Below are 27093 nucleotides of genomic sequence, written 5' to 3'. Positions count from 1 at the left end.
GTTTCATGAAATTACCGGATGTTTTAGTGAACCATCCTGTGGTTCCCATAGTCCATGTTCTGGTCACAACTTTGAATGTATTGTGATAAGCAGTGTGCAAAACAGTCAGGTTCATTGAGTTATTTTCGTATGATTATGAACTGCCATCTGCCTCATCATTCACTGCCTCGTGAGAGTCTGAATGATTGAGAGCTAAATGAGTCACTGAGTAGCTCAGTCAGCACGTTTATTCTGCCGTGATGGTGCTCAATACTTGTTTTGAATGACTGAGCGTACATTTTCTATGGAAAAATGACTCACTTACACAGCATGTAAGCGAAGGCAAGTGGTGTGAGTCACCTGTTCCTGAGTGACTGAATGTTTTTGTTGGCTCTTTCATTGCCTAGTCCTTTACTGTTTGGTACAAACGGTCTGCACAGAACAATAGATTGAATAGTGCAGTGCTTCCACACTCAGCGTAAGCAGTCAATAATTTGACGCTCTGGTGATAAGACGTCTAAGAGTGGTTTCTAAAAAACAGCGGAGCTCTAGGATCAGTTTCATGAATTGACCACTACACGCTATTACAGATTATGAAACTAGAGGTCCCAAACTATCATCTAGTGAAATAACATTTTAGGTACATTCACTTTGAATAAAAGTCGCCTTTAAACATAGCGTGCACTATTACGGATGTTCCGGATCATCCACAGGGCCAGACTTGTGACCTACCGGAAACTGACTGATCCAAAAAGGTGGCCATCTATCTGCTTAACAACTTCTCAAAATATATCAGGAAGTTATTTCTTCAAATTGCCGTACAATCAGTGTTAGGTCTCAATTAGCTCAAATCCCATATGGTACGTGTATTCGTTAATGCCGGATCAACCATATTATAGGAATCCAGTGGCACCAGCATAATAGGAATCCGGCAAGAACGAATCCGTACTATAGGAATCTTGACTGTATGTATGTTAAAAAGATCTTCTTGTGAAAACAACACAAATGTAAGCATAACATTACATTCCGTCTAGACGATACATTGTAATAATTTACCTGACCAACCGATATTCTACAAAAGTGCTAATCAATCGACGCATTAGTATAACTGGTCCAACAAAAAAATTGTAGGGAAAATGGCTCTAATATTGGCCTATGGATCTAAGATTGGGCCCATCCCTAAAAATCTGCTATTTATCAATTTTATTTAGATGAACGCGTCATTGGGACGCACAGTGGGACGAAATCAAAAAAAGTGGGACATTGCTATTTGCGATGAAACTATTAAGTGTAGTTTTTTGGTGTCTTCTAAAATGTTTCTTTATTTTTTAAGTACTTTATTTTATTAGTGAAAATTTTTGGTTAAGGAGGGAATACACTCAGATAAAAAAATTAACTTTTTTATGTCTTGTTAAAATTGATGAACACCTATGGAAACATTGAAGATGAAGTCTTTTTATGAAACTTTTTCCAAGGTTTAAACTTTATATCTCTCCAGTGGACGAAGTTATAGGGTGAAAATGGACTACAAATGGTAGTAAATGTTTTTTCACGATAACTTTTTTCTTTGAATTTTCTCGTTTTTAAATATTCTACAAAGTTTTAAGTGCTTAGAAAATGCACATTTTTACAGAAGACAGTTAATCGCTATATCTTTGTTGAAAGGATTTACGCTAGTTTTTACAATGTTTTTACACTGTCTTTAAGGGGGTGTACCTTGCAGGTTAGCAGGTATTAGCAGCTAATGACAACGTCATTTTATTCAGCAACTTATACCCTACTGTTTCATATACAATTCATAGGGGATCCAAGGGGATGCTTTTTTTTTTCCTCTGTTCGGGACATAAAACCACTGCGACCAGTAATTTGATCTATTGTAGTATATCCCGTGTCCCGTGTATTACTCCATCACTATTGAGAAATGATGAAGTGTTCGGTTTTGATAAGTTGTCATTCTTGCCTTTATCGCAAGGAATCCATTCTAATTGAAAGGTCCCGCTATTTATACCCTTCGGAGTTGGAACACCCTCCAAAGGCGCGCCCCTTTGTCAGTCAAAATTGGATTCCTTAGCAAAAAAAAACAAGACATGACACCGATAATGACCATGCATCAGAACCCTAGTCTTAACCACTTCAAACTAGGAAACAACGAATAGAAGATTAGGAATCACATAGGTGAAGACTAACTAACTCATTTTTTCCTTGTTTCAAGATCATCCTCGGTCCACGCAACCCGAGGACTTATCACTATCAACAAGGCATAAAAAGTAACAAGGACTAAGATGTGTTCCTTTGATTACTGTAAAATCCTGTTCCCCTAGTTTGAAGTAGTCAAGACTAGGAATCGGTGGTAGATCTTACATTCCGTAACGTACCACGAAAAGGTGATCTACCCACGTTACGGGGCAAGGGGATGCTTAATAAATTTTCAAAAAATGTACCTCAATGTTTTGTTACGTTTTGCTGTTTTCATGTAGATTTTTCCAAGTACGTACATACATGAAGACAAAAAAACGTGTTGCTTACTGTTATGGTGAACATTTGCACTAGCTATCAAAAGTAAACGTCAATTAAGCAGGAGTTTGGTTACAATTTTTATTACAGTTGATCGTTCTCCTTCCAATCTTCATCGCTGGATGAACATGGCATCTCGTTCTTTAAAATACTCGGTTCTTTCAAAAACTTCAATGCATCTCCTCTGAATGGAATGCTTTTTCTTCTTGGTATCTTTCGCATTGATGAAATCAATGGGTCTGAAGACACCAACAGTCGGCTTAAAATGTCTTGATTTGTGGCTACACTGTTGAATACAACAAAAAACATAAAGCTTAAATATAATTAGAAAATATAATAAAGCATATATCTGTACCGTGAACATTTCCTTGCCCGATGTTCTCGAAAGTTTTTGATGTCCTTATTTCGGCATTCTTGAGGTTCTTCTGATAGAGTACCAACAGGAAGAATAGAAGCTCTTATAATGTCTGCGCCGTGAATCAGAACACGATGTACGCTGGATGGCATTTTATACCAGCCGTATAGCTTCACATATTGTTGGGCAGTTTCAATGCAATACATTTGAAACATGTCTGCATTGATTTCAAACCCCGAAGAAATTACTGATAAAATGTTGTAAAATCTCTCAATCAATTCCGCGTTTAGTCGAGAGTAATTGATGCTGAAACTGACGGCTTCTCGAAAAATCTTCTGGCTGTATTTCCATCATTTGATGAACCAGAGCCTTGTTTGGGAACATCAATTATAAGGCCTGTCTGATTTTTAAAAGCTTCTTGGATGTGCTTCTTACGAACCGCGACGCTTTCCTTTTCATGAGGTTTCCTTGCCTGCCAACACGATAAATTTAACCGGTATGCAATATGCAGCAGGCACTCCATAAACCTAATTTGTATAATAATACATTTATAATTAAGCTTTATCAATGTTATGCATATTAATATAAAATTACCGAATATGACAATGCAGCGGGGAGATTCCGAAATTAAACATCTCCTTGTTGGGGATTTTCTTTTGTATTTCATATATATCATTAAATTCTTTGGGTGAAGCTCCACATACATAGCACCTTTGCCATGATAGTTCAGACACAGCACTACAAACTTTACCATCTACCATGCTACATATCATGGTGTGACTAATGTTTATTTGAAAACATGTGGAATTTTGAGTGGTTGTTGAATTTAAATGTGCTATTTGGTCATCTACACTTTGCTTTTCACTTATGGTGAGTTCCTTAGTTTCCTTGGCAAACTGGATCCTTATTGGGCGGCAGAACGTTGTGGATGATGACCGGATGTTTTGCCAAACTATTTTTGAACATCTGTCAAACATCTTGTTTGTAGAGCCTTGTTTATAATTAGATTGGCTAGAGGTTCCATCAAAGCCCCATTTTGAAATGAGTTCAAGATCCATCAGTTCCGCGTCAGTGATAGTTAATAATACTTCATCTTGAAGTACAACGAGCTGCTTGGCCGTATGATCAAGAAGAGCTTGAAGCTTAACTTCGGAAGTTGATTCCGAAACAGATATATATTCCTTCGACGGAATACATTTTTCACGAGCTTTCATGAGAACTGGGTACACTCAAAAAATTGCACACGTCATCATCATGTGTCTCACACTTAATTTTGCGCTTATTGTGAAACACATCCATTTCATGTGTGAATCTTATGCTATGAACCATGCCTGAACACTATGGATTTGAATTGTGACACACTTGGAGTCTATGTGCCTCATATGGTGATATCAATAGCTTTGCACATCATAGTTCAATATTCTACAATATTCTACCACAGACAAAATTCAACTTTATCGACTTCTACTTTACCGACTCTAAAAATGAATCGACAAATATATAAAAAAAATTCAGAGGCCAGAGCTTTCACATATTTTTTTAATGGGTCTGATTTGGGATTCGATCATGAACTGTTGGGGTGTGCTGCTGTCGGAGTCTTCGTTCGATCTCACTGTGCCACGGTTGTTCTCATATATGAGGCGGGTTGATAGGATAAAGTCACAACTCTTGTTTTCGATGTGACAGCATGCACGGAAAAATAAAAAATACAAAAATTGAATAGATGATTTTTCCAGGTTTCGTTAGTGTCAACATCAATTACGGGATTACACGCAAATAAGTTTAAATAAATGTGTTACCACCTGCTGTATTGCCATTTACTTTTGATAGCTAGTGCAAATGTTCACCATAATGATTTCTTTTGTCATAATTAACAGTAAGAAACACATTTTTTGTTTTCATGTATGTACGTATTTGGAAAAATCTACATGAAAACATTGAGGTACATTTTTTGAAAATTTATTAAGCATCCCCTTGGATCCCCCTATGAATTGTATATGAAACAGTAGGGTATAAGCTGCTGAATAAAATGACGTTGTCATTAGCTGCTAATAACTGCTAACCTGCAAGGTACACCCCCTTAAAGATAGTGTAAAAAAATTGTAAAAACTAGCGTAAATCCTTTCAACAAAGATATAGCGATTAACTGTCTTCTGCAAAAATGTGCATTTTCTAAGCACTTAAAACTTTGTAGAATATTTAAAAAACGAGAAAATTCAAAGAAAAAAGTTATCGTGAAAAAACATTTACTACCATTTGTAGTCCATTTTCACCCTATAACTTCGTCCACTTGAGAGATATAAAGTTTAAACCTTGGACAAAGTTTCATAAAAAGACTTCATCTTCAATGTTTCCATAGGTGTTCATCAATTTTAACAAGACATAAAAAAGTTATTTTTTTATCTGAGTGTATACCCTCCTTAACCAAACATTTTCACTACTAAAATAAAGTACTTAAAAATTAAAGAAACATTTTAGAAGACAACAAAAAACTATACTCAATAGTTTCGTCGCAAATAGCAATGTCCCACATTTTTTGAATTCGTCCCACTGTGGGACGGTACTAATGGATATTTTTGGTCGCTATTGAAAATTTAGTCGATTGCTGAATTTATGTATGGGCCCAAATTAGGGTCATTTAGGCCGATATTACATCCATTTCCCCTATGTGATTTAATTACTTATGACTCAAACTGAATGAAGCGAAATGAGATCGTTAGGTTGTACCTTTTTCGAAAAATCGCTAAAATTCGATGGGCAAATCTCTTTAAAAAAAAACGCGTAAATTCCGAAATCCACGTAAAAAACCACGTAAATTACGGAATCCACGTGATATCCGGAATTCACGTAAAAAACCACGTCAAAAAACCGCGTAAAAAGCGACTCCAGTGTACACGATAAATTAATTCTGCAATTTTGGTGATAGCACATCAGTCCCTTCGCGATTTTCTTGACATCATTTAATATTTCCGTAATTTTCGCGACTGAAATTTCAAATCCGCGAGATTCACGAAATCCATGAAATTTACGAAAATCGTGCCTATTGTAACAGCTCTGGGTGTTCCTGAAAAAAGGTTTTTAGCACTAAAGGGCGAACACGAAATTTTTGCGACACCGAAAATGTCATGCCAATTTTCTTATAATGTTTAGAATCAAACCAAAATTTTAGGGTAGTTTTATACATATATTTACTTCAAAAATCAAAAGAAAAGTTAATCGATGGAGCCTTGAGTGTAAAATTGAACGCATTTTCGCTTGATGCCCTCCATCAAAGTCTTTACAGTGTCATCCGGTACCAGTTTCTCAGTTTTTTTTTCCATTTTCTTAACATGTCCTTCTCGTCTTTGACTGTCTTCTTGCTCTTCCGAAGTTCCCGCTTCATTATTGTCCAGTACTGCTCCACCGGGCGCAGCTCCGGACAGTTTGGCGGATTCATGTCCTTTGGAACAAAATGGACAGAATTGGCCTCATACCACTCCAGGACACTTTTAGAATAGTGGCATGATGCCAAATCTGGCCAAAATAGCGGAGCTTCGTCGTGCTGCTGCAAGAACGGCAAAAGGCGCTTCTCGAGGCACTCAGATTTGTAGATCTCGCCATTTACTGTGCCCTTTGTCACGAAAGGCTCACTCCTCAGTCCGCAAGAGCAGATGACCTGCCAAATGAGATATTTGGAGGCGAACTTCGACATTTTCTTCTTCTTAAATTTGTCGTCCACATCGAACTTGCTCTTGCCGGTGAAAAACTCCAACCCCGGAATTTGCTTAAAATCGGCTTTTATATACGTTTCGTCGTCCATCACACAGCAGCCATATTTTGTCAGCATCTTCTCGTAGAACTTCCGTGCCCGAGTTTTAGCCGTCGATTGTTGCCGCTCATCGCGGTTTGGGAAGTTCTGTACCTTGTATGTATGTAGTCCAGCTCTCTTCTTTGCATTCTGGACGTAGCTCTGCGACATGCCGATCTTTTTAGCCAAATCACGGCTTGAGACGTTGGGATTTGCTTTATTCATCCGCTTCACCTTTCCCTCCGTCTTTTTGTTCTCCGGTCCCGGTTTTCTTCCAGCTCCTTTGCCGTGGTCCAACGTCAACCGCTCCTGGAACCGCTTCAACACTCTGGAGACGGTTGAATGGTGAATGTTCAACATTTTTCCCAACTGCCGGTGCGACAGGTCAGGAAATTCCAGGTGTTTGGAAAGAATGTGTTCTCTCAACTCGCGTTGGTTCACCTCCATTTTCGTTGAATCGAAAAACACGACTTCGAGTTTGACAGCATGTACACAATACACATCAATGAGAAAGTGTGAAAAATTTGGTTGATTTTTACCCAATGGTAAAAAAGTTATGCCCTGTTGAATGTGTCGCAATAATTTCGTGTTCGCGCTTTAGCATTTTTATTTAAAATTTCTCGTGAAAGTCATCTTCGTGAGACTTTTAAAGATTGTTCCGTCGAGATTTTCTTAGGCATAAAACGTCGAGATTTAGTGCTAACTCGGATTTTTTTTTGTTATAAATCAGCTTTCGAAAGTTCACGAAAAAAAGTTTAAGTCCCAGAAAGTTAATTTTTGACAAAAGAGTTGTTTTTTACAGATAACACTAGATCTTAACGTTTGATGCATTTTTAAGTCATTTGGTATAAAAAAAACGATTTTCGAAAAATCAACTAGTCCCAGAAAGTCGATTATATTTTTCCAAGTTAAAACTTGATCTCGTCGTTTCATGGATTTTCAAGTCAATTTACATAAAAAAAATTCGGCTGCCGAAATTTCACGAAGTTTTTTCAAGCTAACACTAGATCTCGACGTATCACGTATTTTTAGGACATTGGACGAAAAAAATCGATTACCGCAATTTCATATATCCCTCCCTTGGGAGATTCAGATGAAAATAGTTCAAACTTTGACGATTTTACGCCACCCCAAATCATGTCCGATTAAGCACGAGTTTTTCATCCGATCTTTTTTCATTGGCACCCTTAAATTAATAAAATACTCTGCCTATAATCGCATATCTGTCCCATGAAGCTTTCTAATTTTGCTATATCAGCAAAAAAATATGGTAATTCAAAAGGTAGAACTATAACTTGACTTATGGACGATTGAAATTCAAGATGGGACTGATAAACGATTACTTTGCTTAAGGGGGTATTCCCAATCTTTTGCCTTTTTTCGGCCTGTTTTTCAATTAATTTTTTTCAAGGAAAATGAATAGTAATGCGCCTAACTCTTTGGGATTCTTGTTTATTGAACATTAAAGTTTACAAATAATTTTTTTTCGACACAAAAAAAGACATTATTGACGTCACAAAATGGCGGCAAACAGACCCCTGTTCGTCGCAAACGCCTGGACGGGCGAAGACTTTTCTCTGGAACGCCTTATCTGAAACAGATTTCGTGATGAAATTAATAATCTGCATAAGATTCTCTGGAGCTTCTCCCGTTGGCAGCAAAAAATCTTGCAAATTAACAAAATGGCGGCCATATGAAAAAACAGGCGATTTTTAGCCCGCTTTTTCGCAGCTTTAAGGTGCTTCAAACAATGTTAAATGTTAATATTTTTGGCTGAAAGTGGGAGAAGCTCCAAAGAATTTAATAAGAAACAAAATGCGCAAAGATTCAAGTCAATATCTCTTATAGTTTCTGAGAAAAATTTTCGCCCGATAAAAAAAATGTGGTTTCGAGAAAAACGCGTTTAAAGTTTTGACTTTAGTTAAAACCATTTGGGGGTTCTTACCATTAGTCAGCTATGCCTGGACACCGAATTCGCTGATCGGAAAACGGCTTGGGGGAATGAAAGTATATAGTCTAAAGTACAAAAAAACGTGAAAAAAAAAATTTGATTTTTTGAAAAAAAAAAGATCGGGAATACCCCCTTAATTAGACAAACTGATTTGATGCTGTTATCACATTTTTCATGATCAAAGTGTGTAATTTTATCACATAATATGAAAGAGGAAACCAATTGATAGCGTTGATATCCAAAAATTTACGATAATTCATATAGGACTAATACGGATTATAAGCAGTACATTCACGATATTTTTCAAAACACCTATAATTTTTAACAAAATTGTTTCGCTGAAGTTCCCTAAAGAAATCTGAACGGATCATTTACAGTATTGTGAAAAATAGTCATATGGAAACCATGAAAAAAAATTAACCCATCTCCTCCACACACCAAAAAAAAAAACAACACAAACACAGAACGATGGGATACCTCCAAGGTGTCGGTGGATCAGCTGAACTCGGCCGTCAGCGCCCTGGTCGGCATTCTGACCCAGAGCGAAGAAGCCCAGCTGCACGGAGTCAAGCTGCTGTTCGACGTCGACGGGCTAGCCATGTCCCACATCGTCCAGTTCACGCCGAATGCGACCGCCATCATGCTGAATCTGATCGAAAATTGCTCCACGATCCGGACGATCAACACGCACACCGTCAACACCGGAATGGTGTACAATATGCTGTTTTCGATCATCAAGCCCCTCCAGTCGAAGCGGATGCGCGAGATCATGGTGATGCACGGTCGGAATCTGACTTCTTCGCTCGGAAAATACATCAACCCGAAGATTCTGCCGGCACGGTTCGGCGGAACATCGAAAGCACCCCCGTGCGAGGGGCGGCTGTTTGCCGAACTGATGATGTGCTACGACGAGTGGCTTTCCAAGAGTGAGTATGGCTGATGGACGACTAGTTGAGTTGAGTTGAGTGGAGGATAACCTTCGCAAGCGGAGGGAGGGGAGGGGGGGGTGTTACAAATGTTCTTTTTTGGGAACCGTTTGCTGCGTCGGTTAATTATGAAGCGGTGTTGAACAGTGACTTTTGGAATAATTTCTTGCTTACGCATGATTGGAAATGTGAGAAGTACTGTTGAAGCGTGAATTTGCTAAGAGACGTATTCGATTTTCGAAAATGAAGCACAAGCATCAACATCATTAAATTACGAATCTTAAAAATGGAAGATCACTTTATAAAATGAACATTTGGTAAGCGCAGAAGATAATAGAAACTACACAACAATGCGTCATTCCGAAACTATACAGATATAGATTTAATATTTTGAACCAGCCTAACATATAGTTTCAAGAGAAAAAGTGTTGAGAGTTCTTGGCAAACAAAGACTGCCAGTTAAACTCGTCAAGGGCATTCAATAATGTGATTACACGCTGTTCTCACTGGTACCAGTCTTTTTGTTCATTTTTGTTACGCCAATTCCGCACAATCTTGCCGACCGATGATGGCATGCTGAGTACAAATTATTCGGACTTGGATAGCTAGAGAATTGTTACAAAAAATTTGTGATTTTTTTTTGTACTGAAAATCTTAGAATAATTTCATAAAGTATGTGGAAGAAAACAAATTCGGAGCATAAGTCCTTGGAATTTTTTTGAAAATACTAAAAAAAGGATTACAATTAAATCTGAGAATAACTCCAGGACATCTTCAAAGGAATTCGGAAATAAATTCAGGAGAGTTTTCCAAACAAATTATGAGAAGAAATCTAAGGAAATTGTGAGTAGAAATGCCAATGAATTCTTAGAAGACTTTCAATGTGAGTAGAATTCCAAGGGAAGGAGTGAGATTCAAAAGGAAATCTGAAATGAATTCAATGAATATTCTGATAATCTTTCCAAAGGGTGTCTTATTGTGGAGAATTTCAAGATAATTCCGCTAAAAACTAAAAGAAAATTGAATTCGAAGGATAGCTTCATTGAAATTTCCGTTGAATATGAAATGGACTATTCTGAGAACTTTCCAAATTTTTCCTATGAAGTTCTCGAAATGTTTCTGAATACCACTGACCTTCTGCGAAGTTTTCGAAGTTTTTTTTAAATTTCTGGAACTTTTGTGCTCCCGCAATTTTCATGGAATTAGAATGAAATAATTAGTATAGTTTTATCACATACAAACAGAAGTTACTCTTTGAAAAAGCTGTTCTTGAAAACATAGTATCTCAAAACATAGGACCTCAGTAACGACATCTCTCGGGCTTCTCGCGGAAAACAAGCTTGCTCGCTAACTCGTAAACAATATTGCATAAAAGTTCTATAGAATGTATAGAAACGTCAAAGTGATCCGATGCCAGCGCTGCGGCGAGTAGTTCGCGGAACTGATTATGTTCAAATTAACCGTTAAATGCGTGAATGAAGATACACAATGAAGAGTTACATCTGTTTGTCTGTGGTTTTATGATTTTCACTTAAGTTCTCATGATTTTTCTGAAGTTCATGAACCTTCCATTAAATTATAGACACTAATTTAAAACTTCTTCAATAGTTCAGACTTTCCGGGTGTTATTAAAACGGCCTAAACGAATTTCTTTAAAGTTCTTTAGGTTGCCCTGAATTTATGAGTATTTTGTAACAACCCACAACTTTACTGAAATTAATTGATTTGCCTTGAAGTTTGGACAATTTTCCTTAAGTATTCTAACCATTAAAAACGCTCACTTATTTTCCCTGAACTATGCTTACCTGAAGTTTTTGTTTGTCCGGCAAATTTTCTGATATATATTATATATTTAAAATTCCCTGACGTTTTTAGATCAATCATAGAATTCTTGGAATACCCCATAATTCCACGGAATTCCTTGTAAGTCGCTGCGAATTTGCTTAAGTTAATGGGATTATTCTGAAGCTATTTGATCGTCCTCGAAGTACTCGGAACTTTGCTGAATATCATGAAACTATCTAAATTCTAAGTTCTCTGGAATTTCTTGAAGATATTTATCGCTGCTTGCTAAAATAGTTCCCGCATTTTTTTTAAATGAATGGAACTTCGTTGATATTCTCTAATCAAATAAGCTAAACTTTCGTATTTTTTTTAAAGTTCTTGATATTTCCATGATATAACACCCTTAAAATACTCTCTTTTTATCACGTTCCAGAAGTTCTATCGGAGCTTTGTTGAAGTTTCCGGAACTTCTTTAAGGTTTCTACAATTTTCTTTAAATTATGTGAACTGCCCTTTGATTCTCTGATCTGTCTTGATGTTCTCGAAGCTTCCCTAAAGCTCTATTAAAGATAAATTTCCCTGGAATTCTTTGGACTTCTGTGAAGTTCCTGAAATATTTATGAAGTTTTCATAAATTATCTGATGGTCTCTGTACTTCCCTGAAATTCTCGGAACATCTTAAGGGTTCTACATTTTCCTAAATTCACGATTATAGATATTTAAACTGCTCTAAAAAGTCTGAACTAAAGTCATGGGAACTGCTCTTAAGATCTGAAATTCCCCAAAGATCTCTAGATCTAGTTTTTCTGAGGTGCTTAGATTTTTTTTTAAATTTTCTCAACACCCCTCAAGGTTTCTATATGTCTCAAGTTTGCTTAACACCTGTGATGTGCTCTGAAATTCTAGGAACTTCATACAAAGTTTTTGAAAATTTTAGAATGTTAAAAGAACCGATTTGAGGATCTTAAAGCTTCCAGTAAGTTCCCCATAATTTCAGTGTGTTAACTTCCCTTATGTTCCCGCAGTTTGTTTATGGAGCTTTGCTGAAATTCCCAGAATTTCCTTTCATTCCTCAGAACTTCTTCAAAGTCCCTACAATTGTTGTGAAGTTAATGGGACTGCAATGAAGATCTCTGATATTTCATAAAGTTAATAACGAACTTGAAATAAATCATTTAATGTTTTCCTTAATTCAGGCACTTTGAAAATTTTCAATATCATGACTTGTACATGGAATACGAAACTACAAGACATTGAATGTTTTTAGATTTTGGACTTACTCAAATTAAGTACGTTTTTTTAGACTGTGAACAGTGAAAAATTAAGTTCAACATTCATTGTATTTGATTACAAACTTGTTTCTTTAAAACTGATTGCCATGTCTTAAAAACGTTTGGGTTAATTACTGTTGATCTTCCAGAAAAAGCATATTTTTAACGCATTAAAAAAAAAGCTTTCTTAGTATAAGACTTGAATTTATCCGTTAATGTTCTGGGAAAACCTGGAAAACTCAGGAAAAATTAGAAAAATGAGTTGACAGCCTGTAGATAGAGAAAGACGATAAAACGTCACAAAGCAAATAATGATCAATATTGAAATAAATTCACGCTAAAATAGTTGCAAATAGATTACTAGAAAAAGTGACTTTAGTGACTTGACCTTAAAAAAATAGACTTTTTAGTGACCGGATTTGAAAAAAGTGACCAAGTCACTGGGGGGGGGGGGGGGGGGGGTTCTATGTCCTATGTTTGGCGGTACTATGCTTTAAAGATAATTTTATTCAAAGAATAACGTCTGTTTGTCTGTGACCAAACCTTTAATTGAATACGTATGGAAATTTTCCACTATTCGTGCAAAAGTCCCATACCGCTGCTATAGAAACTTTACTAAAACTAGAACGTTCAAATTTTCACAAGTTTTAAAAATTAGCTGGAAGGTTTTGAGACCATGCTGTATGGAGTGTTGTTCTTAATATTCTTTACTAAATTTTCAATAACAACCAAAAATATCCATAAGTACCGTCTCAATGACGCGTTCATCTTGATACAATTGATGAATAGCAGATTTTTAGCGATGGGCCCAATGTTAGATCCATAGGCCAACATTAGAGCTATTTCCCCTACTTCGTTGAATTGATGAATCATGGCGACAAAGGAACTGTTTGCAGCATTGTTGGTTGCATGCACTTCTTCATGTAGCAAGGCTCTCGGACGGAGTGTTCGGGCAGGAGCATACAGATTAATTTTGACCAGTAACTCAGGAACATCAAATTCTGCGAGCAAAACTTTAGCAACGGAGACGACCTGCGATATGTTTCGTCGCTTAGCAAGAGTATCCAAAGCGGTCAGCATAGGGTGGTAAATTCAGCGGGTCACTCCATGGATGATAGCGCAGTGCGTATCTGACGAATTTGCGTTGAACAGCTTCGAATCGTCCACTCCATACTGCTTGGTAGGGATTCCAGACAACACACGCTAATTCCAGTAGTGAGCGTACCAATGAACAGTAAAGGGCTTTAAAACACAGAGGATCACGAAATTCCTTAGATATCTTGAACATGAATCCAAGCTGACGATTAGCTTTGTCGATCGTGGTTGAGAAGTGGCGAGTGTATGTGAGCTTTTCATCCAACATGACAGCGAGGTCTTTAACGTGATCGACACGTTGAACTGCAGTCCCAGCAACGTTATAATCAAACAAAACGGCAGTCCTAGTTCGACGGAAACTAATTAAGCAGCACTTTGAGACGCACAGGACCATACAATTACGCTCACACCAATCATTAAAGATTTCAAGAAGGTTTTGTAGTTCTAAACAGTCGGCATAGCCTCGAACGACTAGATAAATCGTCAAGTCATCGGCAAAAAAAACAATTTACAAACTCCACGAAGTAGGTTAAACGTCACATGGTTCTAAAGTTGGCCTATGGATCTAAGATTGGGCCCATCGCTGAAAATCTGCTTTTTATTAATTTTATCTAGATGAACGCGTCATTGGGACGGTACTAATGGTAGTTTTTGGTCGCTATTGAAAATTTAGTCGATTGCTGAATTTATGTATGGGCCCAAATTAGGGACATTTAGGCAGACATTATATCCATTTCCCCTATGTGGAATAAATATTACAACCAATAACAGATCCTTTACGTCAGCGGCACCGATGGTGTAATAGTAAGCGTGACTGCCTCTCATTTCAAAAGGGCCTGGGTTCAATCCCAGTCGGCGCCGCCGGGATTTTCAGACGCATAAAATCTCTGATCCCGCCTTCCATCGGAAGGGAAGTAAAGCCGTTGGTCCTTGGTCCATGAGTGTCGATAATGTCGAGATGGGGGTCGATATGTAGGATCCAAGTGTTGGAGCTGCTTCCCTGGCGTGGTACCATTGGTACTCAGTACGGAGAACAAGGTCGATGGAAAACAAATCATCGGTCCAGTCTAGGAGTTTTTCGGGTTGGGACATTTCTCGACTTCCCTGGGCATAGAGTATGATTGTACTTTTGCCACACAATTATACTAATGCTAAAATGGTACAGGCATGAAAGCTCTCAATTAAAAACTGAGGTAGTACATCTAGAACAATAGGTTGTGAATACGCAATAGCTAATGCGATAAGTAATAAACTTGATATGCAAAGAAGACGAAGAAGAAGAAGCATTCAAATGAAGTTGAATTTTCAAATAAGTGATTACTTAGTGAATCATTACTTTAAAATCTAAACTCCATTGTAGATTTTAGATATCTACCATTTTGTTCAGAAACATTTAAATCTATTTGATTATCAAATATATTAATTCATTCCGTCTCGCACGCTGAGCCGGTCAAGTCGCATCGGTCTCGTTGTACGACACTAGTTTTTGAGTTTTTGAGTTTTTCCCCACGCGAGGGTTTTTTCTCGCCAAAGTTAGTTGGCATAGTGTTAAGACAACTAGTGCGCGAGTGAGGAAGCCGTTAGTCATACGCCGAGCGCTTTGATTACGGTCCAGCTTTAACTCATCATCATCGCATCATCACATCATCCCATTGAAGCAACAACGAAAGCACGTTAAATTGCCTACCGAGGCGACCGAGGCATACCAGCTACAAGGGTATCGACCCAACAGCCGTTGGGGCGAACAATAGCATCGCACCAGTCATCTGCCGCCTCAGTGCAATAGGTATAACGTGTCGCTTTGTTTTCACCAGTATCGCATCTCCCCGCATGGTCCAATACATATTAGATTAGGTTGGGTCATAATTAGGGTGATCCAAAATTTTGTAAATAGTATATATCCATAATTTTTTTTTTTTTTCTTGATTTTTTTTTTCTCGTACTATTTTTAAGTAGAGCATAGTTAGGGTGATCCAAAAAATTTTTTTTTGGTATATATATATTTTTTTCTTTTTCTTGTTTTTTTTTTTTCTCTTTCTTTTGTGTTACTCTTTAGTAGAGTAAAACTATATCAATTTTTTTTTTGTATTTTTTTATTTTTTTTTTTTTGCATTTTATTTTATTTTTTTTTTTTTTGATACTATTTGAAATTATAGTAATTATTTGTAAAATATTTATTAAAACCACCATTGCGGCGATATTTAACCGCAATGGATGAAAATGATAAAGGCGGGGGATGGTCGCTTGCCATCTCAGACGACGAAACTCTTAATTCCACCTCACACGAAAGTCTCGAGGAAGTTGTGGAAATGGAAACCCTTGACGTTCCAGTTGACTCGCTCTCCAGCAAAAATACTGGAGCATATCCCAAGAAAAGGTATCGCCCACAACCCTCTCCCCCACCATCTCCTCCTCGCCCACCTGCACCCCCCACACCATTGCCCCCGAAAACCTCTCCGCTCCCCCGCCTAAAGGCTTACCCAGAAGCTTCGAAAGGCCCATGGGTTGTTTTTTTCCGGCCCAAACAAAAACCTTTGAACATTCCGAGGATCTCTAAGGATCTAACAACACATTTTTCGGCCGTTACCGATATTTTCAAGGTAACACCAATAAAATTGCGCGTTACCGTTGATGACCGGAAGCAGGCTAACCAAATTGTTGCGTGCGAGCTCTTTTCATTGGAATACCGAGTCTACATACCCAGTAGTGAGGTAGAAATTGAAGGAGTGGTCACCGAAGCGAGTTTGACTAGTGATGATTTCTTGGGTCCCGATTCCTTCGGAATCTTTAAAAACCGTGCTCTGCCGAAGGTGAAGATATTGGACTGCCTTCAAATGCAGTCAGTATCCGTAGTTGGCTCCAAAAAAACTTATTCCTTGTCAAACTCGTTTCGTGTGACCTTTTCGGGTTCAGCGTTACCTCACTACGTCGCTATTGGCAAGGTTCGGCTACCTGTACGCCTGTTTGTACCTCGGGTAATGAACTGCTCGAAATGTAAACAACTTGGTCATACATCGGACTACTGCTCGAACAAACCACGCTGTGATCAGTGTGGCGAGCAACATCAAGAGGGCCCTTGCGGTGCTCCTCCAAAACGCGTGTACTGCAAGGAAAGCCTGCATACCCTGACTGACTGTCCGAGGTACAAACAGCAGGGAGAAAAACTTAAGCGGTCTCTGCAAGCTCGCTCCAAGAGAACACTAGCAGAACTCTTGAAGAATACCGCTTCATCTTCTCAGACCACACCAAAAAGCAGTAACACGTTCTCCATTTTGCCAGTTTATGATCTAGACTCTGACTCAGAGGTCGGTGAGGGTAGTCCGTTTGTCTTTAAAGGCAATACGAGAAAACGAGCAAAAAAACACAACACCGAAAAGCCTCGTAAGGCCACTCGTACGGACCACCCTTCCACCTTGGAAAAATCAAGAGGTAACGGAAATTCACCGAAACCCATTCCACCGGGTTATAAACCTTGTAATTATGACAAGAACTTTCCGTCACTTCCAGGATCATCTAAAACCCCAGATGTTCCAGTTTTTCGGCCAGAAAATCAGCTGAATAATCAGCAAGAACATGCCCCCATGTTCACGTTTTCTGGTATTGTGGATAGCTTCTTCAGTATATTCAATATCTCTGACTCAACGAGGAGCATTATTAATTTAGTGCTGCCAATGGTGAAAACTCTTTTGAAGCAACTAGCTTCTAGGTGGTCCTTCCTTGCATCGATCATATCCTTTGATGGATAATTCTCCGAATGAGGTCGGGGATATGATCTCTGTTCTTCAATGGAACTGTAGAAGTCTTATGCCAAAACTTGACACATTTAAATTTTTAGTTAACAATTTACTTTCTGATGCATTTGCCCTTTGTGAAACATGGCTCTCTTCAGACAACGATCTTGCTTTCCACGATTTCAACATTATTCGCCTTGATCGGGCAGATTCGTATGGAGGGGTGCTTCTGGGGATCAACAAGCTCCATTCCTTCTACAGAATCGATCTGCCTTCGGTGACAGGCATTGAAGTAGTTGCATGTCAGGTTAATATTCGAGGTAAATGCCTCAGTATTGCCTCAGTATATCTTCCACCGCGAACTGCGATTTCTCGTCAAAGTTTCTCGGATATCTGCACGGCTATGCCGGAGCCACGGTTGATCTTGGGAGATTTTAATTCTCACGGTACAGGCTGGGGGGAACTGTACGACGACAACCGCTCAACCTTGATATACGACATGTGCGACTTCTTCAAAATGACAATTCTGAACACCGGGGAAGCAACACGAGTAGCCAAACCTCCAGCAAAAATAAGCAGATTAGACCTCTCACTTTGTTCGAGTTCACTATCGTTGGATTGCTCGTGGAAAGTAATTCAAGATCCCTACGGTAGTGACCATTTGCCAATCAAAATTTCTATTACCAATGGTTCATCTTCTACACGCTCGGTCGACATTGCGTACGATCTTACGAAAAACATTGACTGGCGAAAATTCGCGACCTCGGTTCTTGATGCCAGTCAATCGGTTGACGTACTTCCTCCGCTGGACGAGTACTCCTTTCTCGCGCGTGTCATCATCGATTGCGCGCTGCGAGCACAGACGAAACGTATTCCGGGTGTTTCCGTTCGGAAGCGACCTCCCACCCCGTGGTGGGATAAGGAATGCACCGACGCGAACAGCGAGAAGTCCACCGCGTTTAAACGCTTCCGCAAACACGGTAAGGTCGAGGATTTCGAGCGATACACCGACCTCGAGAAAACCTTTAAGGGCTTGACTAAAGCCAAAAAACGCGGTTACTGGCGTCGGTTCGTCGATGGTTTGTCGCGAGAGACTTCCATGAGAACACTCTGGAATGTCGGCAGGAGAATGCGAAACGCGTTCACCGATTAACGAAGACAAGGAGTACTCGGACAGTTGGATATTCAGCTTCGCGCGGAAAGTTTGCCCGGATTCGGTGTCGGTTCAAACCAACGTTCGTGATCGTCCGTCGGGTAATAACGAAATAGATTCCCCGTTTTCGATGGTGGAATTCTCACTTGCTCTCCTTTCATGTAACAATTCAGCTCCAGGAATGGATAGAATCAAGTTCAACTTGCTTAAAAATCTCCCAGACGTCGCGAAGAGACGCTTGTTGAACTTATTCAATCAATTTCTGGAGCACAACATTGTTCCGGATGACTGGAGGCAAGTGAGAGTTATCGCCATTCGAAAACCCGGTAAACCCGCGTCGGATTATAACTCGTACCGTCCCATCGCGATGTTGTCCTGTATACGGAAATTGTTGGAGAAAATGATTCTTTTTCGTCTAGACAAATGGGTCGAGTCGAATGGTTTACTCTCAGATACGCAATTTGGATTTCGGAGAGGCAAAGGAACGAGCGACTGTCTTGCGTTGCTTTCAACTGAAATTCAACTGGCCTATGCGCAAAAACAGCAAATGGGTTCAGTTTTCTTGGACATTAAGGGGGCTTTTGATTCTGTTTGTATCGATGTCCTTTCGGATAAACTCCACGATAGTGGGCTTTCACCAATTATGAACAACTATTTGAGCAACTTGTTGTCTGAGAAATATATGAGCTTTTCTCATGGAAACTCGACAACTTCACGAATTAGTTACATGGGTCTCCCCCAGGGTTCATGTTTAAGCCCCCTTCTTTATAATTTTTATGTAAAAGACATTGATGGTTGTCTTGATGAAAATTGCTCGCTAAGGCAGCTTGCAGATGACGGCGTTGTATCCGTTATAGGGCCAAGTGCACCGGACCTGCAAGGACCATTGCAAGATACCTTAGACAATTTGTCTACTTGGGCTATGAAGCTGGGTATCGAATTCTCTCCGGAGAAAACTGAGTTGGTTGTTTTTTCTAGGAAGCATCATCCTGCACAGTTACAGCTTCAACTAAAGGGTAGAACAATCACTCAAAGTATATCTTTCAAGTATTTAGGTGTCTGGTTCGATTCCAAAAGCACGTGGGGAAAACATATTGCGTATGTGAAACAAAAATGCCAACAAAGAATCAATTTTCTTCGTACAATTACCGGAACTTGGTGGGGAGCACACCCGGAAGATCTGATCAGGTTATATCGAACAACCATCTTGTCGGTTCTAGAGTACGGTAGCTTCTGCTTTCAATCCGCGGCGAAAACACATATCTTGAAGCTGCAACGGGTTCAATACCGTTGCCTCCGAATCGCGCTTGGCTGTATGCACTCGACGCATACGATGAGCCTCGAAGTACTCGCGGGTGTTCTCCCACTGACAGATCGTTTCGCGGAACTGTCCTTCCGGTTTCTTATCCGTTGTGAAGTAATGAACCCATTGGTAATAGAAAACTTTGAGAAGCTGCTCGACAGAAATCATCAAACAAGATTCATGAGTCTCTATTACGAGTACATGACGCTGGAGATTGGCCCTTCTTCCACCAATTCCTCTCGTGTTTGCCTCCAAGACTTTTATAGTTCCTCTGTAAATTTTGATCTGACCATGTTGCAAGAAATCCGTGGAATACCAGATCACCATCGGTCGATGGTTGTTCCCTTAATTTTTGCAAACAAGTACCACCATGTCAGTAACAATAAGAGTTTTTTCACAGATGGGTCAACTATAAACGCTTCCACTGGATTTGGAGTATTCAACGAATTTCATAGCGCCTCATATCAACTGCAAAAACCCTGTTCCGTATACGTTGCGGAACTAGCAGCCATATTCTACGCAGTAGAGCAAATTGCCTCACTACCATCTGATCACTATTTTATTTTTACAGATAGCCTTAGCTCGTTGGAGGCTATTCGATCAATGAGGCCGATGAAGCACTCCTCGTATTTCCTTACCGAAATCCGAGCAAAATTGAGTACTTTATCTAACTGCTCCTATACTATCACCTTAGTTTGGGTCCCATCTCATTGCTCAATTCCGGGTAATGAGAAAGCGGACTCGCTAGCTAAGGTGGGCGCTATGGAAGGCGATATTTTTGATCGACAAATCGCCTTTGCGGAATTTTTCTCAATTACCCGTCAGCACGTCCTCACCAACTGGCAACAAAAATGGAATGAGAGTGATCTGGGAAGATGGTTACATTCTATTCTCCCACAGGTGTCGAACAAGCCATGGTTCAAAGGATTGGACATGAGCCGTGACTTTATACGAGTCATGTCAAGGCTCATGTCTAATCACTACTCGTTAGACTCGCATTTCTTCCGAATCGGGCTCGCAGGCAGCAATTTGTGCGCTTGTGGTAGTGGCTATCACGATATCGACCACGTGCTTTGGTCATGCACTTTACATTGTGTTGCTAGATCCGAGTTATCCGCATCCCTCAGGGCCCGAGGAAAACAACCTTTGCGGCCCGTTAGAGACATCTTGGCGAGCCGAGATCTCGAATATTTTAATTTAATTTATGTGTTTTTAAAACGGATCGATCTGAGGATTTAGTAGTTAGTGTCATCTTGTGTTCCCCCAAGTTGTTAGCTGCCCATCGGTGTACCCCCATGTTTGTCTTTTTCATCAGTTGGTCGCTTAGTTCGAGATCAAGAGCACATTGCTCTCCAAACCTTGTGTTCTCAATCCCTACCCTGCCATCCATTTGTTAAAATGTGTTACCCCTAACCTCGAGATAGCCGCGAGTAATCGGCCCCCGCTTTACTAACGTTAGTTTTAAGAAACTTTGTAATATAAACAATGAATATCGGCTCCGCAAAGCTACGGCAAATGAGCCTGGAAAAATAAACGCATTATAAAAAAAAAAAAAAAAAAAATATATTAATTAAATTTACCGTATATGATCTTTTTGTTTCGTGATTACCTCTCACCCCAGCAGGTCTGGGTTCAATCCCAGTCGGCGCCGCCGGGTTGTTCTGAGGCATAACATCTCTGATCACGCCTTCCTTTGGAAGGGAAGTAAAGCCGTTGGTCTCCGGTCCATGAGTTGATGGGTCGATAGATAGGGCCCAGGTGTGGGAGCTGCTTCCCTGGCGACGGTATCATTGGTGCTCAGCACGGAAAACAAATCGAGGGAAAAAACAGACAACAATATATCATTATCTTTCTACCACTCCGATCGAGCTATGTTACAGAGCGAGTTTGTCATGGTAGTCGTAGCAACCGTTTTGTCTGTATCGTTGGTTGCTTTATGTGTATGGATTCGCTGATTGTAATTGATGATGATACTATTGATTGCGTTCGGGAGATATAATATCTTGGCGTGATTATTGATCACAAACATAAGTTCAACTCTCACATTGACAATTTCATCAAGAAAATTTCCAAGAAGTATGGAATTCTACGTTGATTGAAAAACGAACAAATCAATAATCTCTCCTCATCTAGACTTCTCCTACGGCATTTGAAAGGGCGTATGTTATTCTCAATAATTGGAAAAAAAATAGAGGTGTGTTAGTTTTTAAACTCGTTTAAAATCAATTTGATTTTTTCTTTCATATTTTTTACTATAATCAGGTATATCTTTTTTATTAGAAGAGCTACAGGCAACAACTTTTGCTATAAAACGTGCGTCTCTTGAAAATGACTTTCATGAGAAATTTTATATAAAAAAGTTATCGGCAAAAGATGGTTTTCACAGGACCATTCTAATGACATATTTAAATAAAATGTGCTAGTACATTTGTTTCAATGTTTGTTTAGGGTTAAAACGTAACGAAAAATTGTGAATTTTTGCTCAGTGTGTAAAAATATTGTTTATTTTGCCAACACACCTAAAAAAAAAGTGAGAAATTTCGAACGATTGGTCGGATCCAATGAGCTGGATTACCGAGGTGAAGCAATCGGTTAAGTTGTGTGAGTAAAACCCCTGTACGATACAAGCAATTAGTGACGTCACTACTTGCGTTTACGTTGATTTTTTGGATTACTAATTCAACCATATTTCACGATCTGCTGCACCTCTTTCTGTATCTCATTGGGTCGGATCAGCTTATCAACTCGCAGATTAATTCTGCGCAAATGATTTTCCGAAAAGTTGCCGTTTCGAGAATTGGCAAAAAGCGTGAAGTGCAGTAAATCTACAGTGTTCAAGATTGTTAAGAAGTTTGAAGAAACGTGTTCTCTTGAAGATTTACCGAAATCTGGGCGCAAAAAGGGGGAATCGGATCAGAAAAAGAGTACGCCTTTTGAAATCGCATAAACCGTGTTCCGTTCGTGAAATTGCCAAAAAAAAATTACATTAGCGTCGGAACTGTGCAGAATATCAAAAAACGTAACAATATCAGAACCTACAAGGAGCAAAAAGCACCCAAAAGGACGGATTCACAGAAAGATTCTTCGAAAATACGGGCGCGGAACTTGTATGACGTTCTCCTTCAAAAGCCGAACCGGTGCATTTTGATGGAAGACGAGACGTACGTCAAATTGTATACCAGTACACTTCCCGGGCCGCAATTTTTCAACGCTGAGCAGAGGACAGATGTGCCTGATGATGTGCGATACATCCGAACCAAAACATTTGGAAAAAAGGTTCTGGTGTGGCAAGCCATTTGCTCCTGTGGCTTGAAAAGTTCTTCTTATTTCACAACGGGCACAATCAATGGTGAAAATTACAGAAAAGAATGCATCAAAAAACGGCTTCTATCCATCTACCGAAAGCCTACGGATCCTCCATTGTTTTGGCTGGATCTGGCATCTGCTCACTACGCTTCTGCTACGTTGGAGATGCTCAATCAGGAAAAAGTCGATTATGTCGAAAAATTCCAAAATCCTCCAAACTGCTCTGAACTGCGTTCTATCGAAAGATACTGGACAATAATTAAACGGCATCTTAAGAAAGATGGAAGAGAAGCAAGCTCTGTTGACTGCTTCAAGAAAAATTGGTCTGCAGCACAAAGTTAAGAAGAAAGTTGTGCAGAATCTAATGGGCGGTATCAAGAGAAAAGTCCGAGCGTTCTTCAGAAATGAGAAGTAAACATTCAAACTCACGTGAAATATGTATGTTGATTTTCATTTATGTAAAGTAAACTTATGAATTTGTTCGAAAGAGACATGAGAAAAATGTGTTTACTTTCATTTATGAGCAGTCCTTGGTTGCTTTAAGATGGATGTCGGTTGAAGCAAAGTAAAGGGTGATACGGTCAAAATTTGGTCAAGGGAAAACGCGTGTAAATCGGTGAAATCGTTTATTTAAAAAATCAAATTAAATTTCTTTTTCAAGTTCAATTAGTATAAAATTCAGGAAAAATATTCAGTTAGACTTCCGCTTTTCCAAATCCGAATTGCCGGGCCTTACGCTTGACCCCTGCCATCAGATTTTGTACAGCCACCTTGTCCACCTTCTTCGCCGCAGAAAGCCAGTTTGCCTTGAACTGCTGCTCGCCCTTAGCAGTTTTTTTGGTCTTCTTTAGGTTCCGCTTGACAATAGCCCAGTATTTCTCAATTGGGCGGAGCTCTAGCGTGTTGGGAGGGTTCTTGTCCTTGGGAACCACCTGCACGTTGTTGGCGGCGTACCAGTCCATGGTCTTTTTACCGTAATGGCAAGATGCCAAATCCGGCCAAAACAGTACGGAACAACCGTGTTTCTTCAGGAAAGGCAGCAGACGTTTATTCAAACACTCTTTCACGTAAATTTCTTGGTTGACAGTCCCGGAAGCTATGAAAATGCTGCTTTTCAAGCCACAGGTACAGATGGCTTGCCAAACTAGATATTTCTTTGCGAACTTTGACAGTTTCATGTGCTTGAAAACAACTGCTACCTTTCCCCTTCCTTTTGCCGTATAAAACTCCTGTCCCGGAAGCTGCTTGTAGTCGGCTTTGACGTAGGTTTCGTCGTCCATTACCACGCAGTCAAACTTCGTCAGCATCGTCGTGTACAGCCTCCGGGATCGCGCTTTGGCCGTCGTATTTTGTTTATCATCGCGATTTGGAGTCACTACCTTCTTGTAAGTCGATAGTCCGGCTCGTTTTTTGGCTCGATGCACGGTTGTAGACGATACACCCAGCTTATTTGCGGCATCTCGGAGAGAGAGGTTAGGGTTTCGCTTGAAACTACCGGCAACTCTCTTTGTCGTCTCAGCGGCTTCCGGTTTTCGATTTCCCCCCGATCCAGACTTCCTGGCTGTCGACAAACGTTCCCCAAACACTTTAATTACATTTGTAACGGTTGATTTGGCAACTTTTAGCGATTTTGCCAACTTTGCGTGCGAGTAGCTCGGATTTTCGCGATGCGCGAGCAAAATTTTGATACGCTGCTCTTCTTGCTTGGACGGCATTTTGACAACTGAAGAGTGAATTCCAAAATCAAAATAGGAGCAACATTCTACACACACACACCTTCAAAATGAGGGGTGTTCAGGTTTTTTAAATGCAAAATTGAAAGAAATACGTCAAGTTGATATTGACCAAATTTTGACCGTATCACCCTTTATTGTATATTTGACTAAGGTTTTCTTTTTTAAAGTAGTTAACGATTTGCTCCTTCGATATTTGTGTGATCGAATTGTAAGAGGAAGTGTCTTAGATTTTTTGCCGAAATGGGCACCGCCGAGCAGCTCGGCACTAACAAACGGGAATTATGCCGAGTTCTCAGCTAACAAACATATGTTTAATCCATATCCATATCCATATCCATAAGTCCAGCAAAATAAAATGCCGAGCTGCTCGGTGGTGCCCATCTCGGCAAAAAAATCTAAATGTGTAGATATAATACTAGAAACGCGGATGAAATGAAAATTATGCATCTTGACGAAGTTTGTAAAGGATTATTTTGATTGAACAGCAGTCATAACGACTTTTGATAACTATTGTAGCACTGGTGGTGATGGATTTTAAATATTTGATTTAAAGGGTATTAAAAATTAATTATTTTGAGTAGTCTGCAAAGGTTTGAGCCTCGCGCGCGTATAACGAATATTTAACTGACTGAATTTAACATTTGATAAACAAAAAAAAATGGAACATTGAAGCTTATTTGGAAGATGCCATGATTTAGCAGTAAGTTTTCTGGCTGAGTTTCGGGATTGTCGGGGGTTCGTGAGCATTCCTAACGTGGCTGAAAATTACGATAGCATCAGATTGTGGGGTTGCTAGTGTATTAGAATGCTTTGTTGATTATTCATGAACTCTTGGTTGAGAATGCTTGTGAATATTTGAGGTGGACAAAAGGGAGAACAAAGAGGTGAACGCCTAAGCTTTTCACATTTAGGGGTAGATGGGGCAAGATGGTCTCCCAAAGTTGATATCATTTTGATATGTAATAATTGCAATTAATACATTCAAACATGGTCTAACCTAGTTCATAAATGTTCTGGCATCTACACATTGATACAATTCAATGTACCGTTTTAAAGTATATTCTAAATAAATAAAACAGCAAAAAAAGGTTATCTTCCATTTAATTCCACTTAATTAATTTTGGTATCCATGACAGATACGTATTTCGACTACAATGTGCAGTCTTCATCAGTGTCATTCCCACTAAAGAACTTATCAACATCTAACCCCCTTAAGTACTCATCTCCTAGGTAAAAAATTTAAGATCATAGGTACACACTTACTTTTTTCTACCGAGCTTGGCTGTGCAAATCTCGGCAAAATAAGTTTTACTGAGATCTCAGCACATTTCATTTGTTTGCTGAGATTCAGCTAAGCATTATCCGAGACTCAGCTATCAAATGTCACTTTTGCTGAGATCTCAGTGAAACTTATTTTGCCGAGATTTGCACAGCCGAGCTCGGTAGAAAAAACTAAGTGTATATAAAAATGAAACTACAATGTGTTGAATCAGAACCTACTTAACTAATAAAAACCAAAGATTTAAGTAAACTAAGGAGAAAAATCTATACAACTCTCTAATAAGGAAAATCCCAAAGGCTTGGTAGCCTTCATAATGAAGTAATGAAATTAGGTTGTTAGCGGAATGCTTAAATAAAACAACAAAAAAAAGGTTATCTTACTATCTTAAAGATAAATCGTTTAATTTATACCTTTGTATGGATAGCCGGTGGGGCCATCATCACCATCATAAAATGCACATCAATGGTTTAACTTTAAAAATAAAAAAATTGGATGATATCGAAGTAAAATGATTCACATACCAATACAACCTTAACAAAGAAAATCAATCAATGCAACCGACACAACTCTAATTCAGCGAAAAGTAAAATTTGCTATTTTTGACCCACATCTCCATATATTAACAATAAAATATTCACGAAAACCAGTTTAAGATTAAATATTTGCAGGTCCAGCTGAAATTCTTGCATTTCAATGCGGTTATATTTTATCTATTTCAGCGTTTCTTCCATACGGATACACGCGGAAAAACAGCATCAGCTCCTAATCGCCCTAAGCCCCAAGGTATCGGAATGTGTAGTTGATAAGTTTTATCATTAAATAAGTGCAATAAATATGTTGATGGTTGCAATCAATGTCTTTTCAAAACCCAATCGATCAGAAATCAAAGATTCGATCTCAGCAGCATGAAAGAACTATT

General features: G+C 39.2%; 1 protein-coding gene across 2 annotated transcripts in view; it reads left to right on the top strand.

The window, feature by feature from the left end:
• Nucleotides 1–26970, top strand: part of LOC135697810 (alpha-tocopherol transfer protein-like) — a 61392-nt gene extending 34422 nt beyond the window's left edge. The window contains exons 2-3 of one of the 2 annotated variants that reach the window (XM_065217626.1): nt 9051–9512; nt 26894–26964. In XM_065217626.1, coding sequence (XP_065073698.1) covers nt 9051–9512; nt 26894–26940 — 509 coding nt within the window. In that variant the 3' untranslated portion in view covers nt 26941–26964. Of the gene's footprint in view, nt 1–9050; nt 9513–26893 lie in introns of both variants that reach the window. The other variant, XM_065217632.1, reaches the window with a different exon arrangement.
• Nucleotides 26971–27093: the final 123 nt, after the last annotated feature.

This window comes from Ochlerotatus camptorhynchus, unplaced genomic scaffold (genome assembly GCF_037179485.1).
Source record: "Ochlerotatus camptorhynchus isolate MF236.1 unplaced genomic scaffold, CSIRO-AGI_Acam_v1.1 ptg000007l, whole genome shotgun sequence".
In the NCBI taxonomy this organism is placed as follows: domain Eukaryota; kingdom Metazoa; phylum Arthropoda; class Insecta; order Diptera; family Culicidae; genus Ochlerotatus; species Ochlerotatus camptorhynchus.
This window is presented reverse-complemented; position numbering and strand designations above follow the sequence as displayed.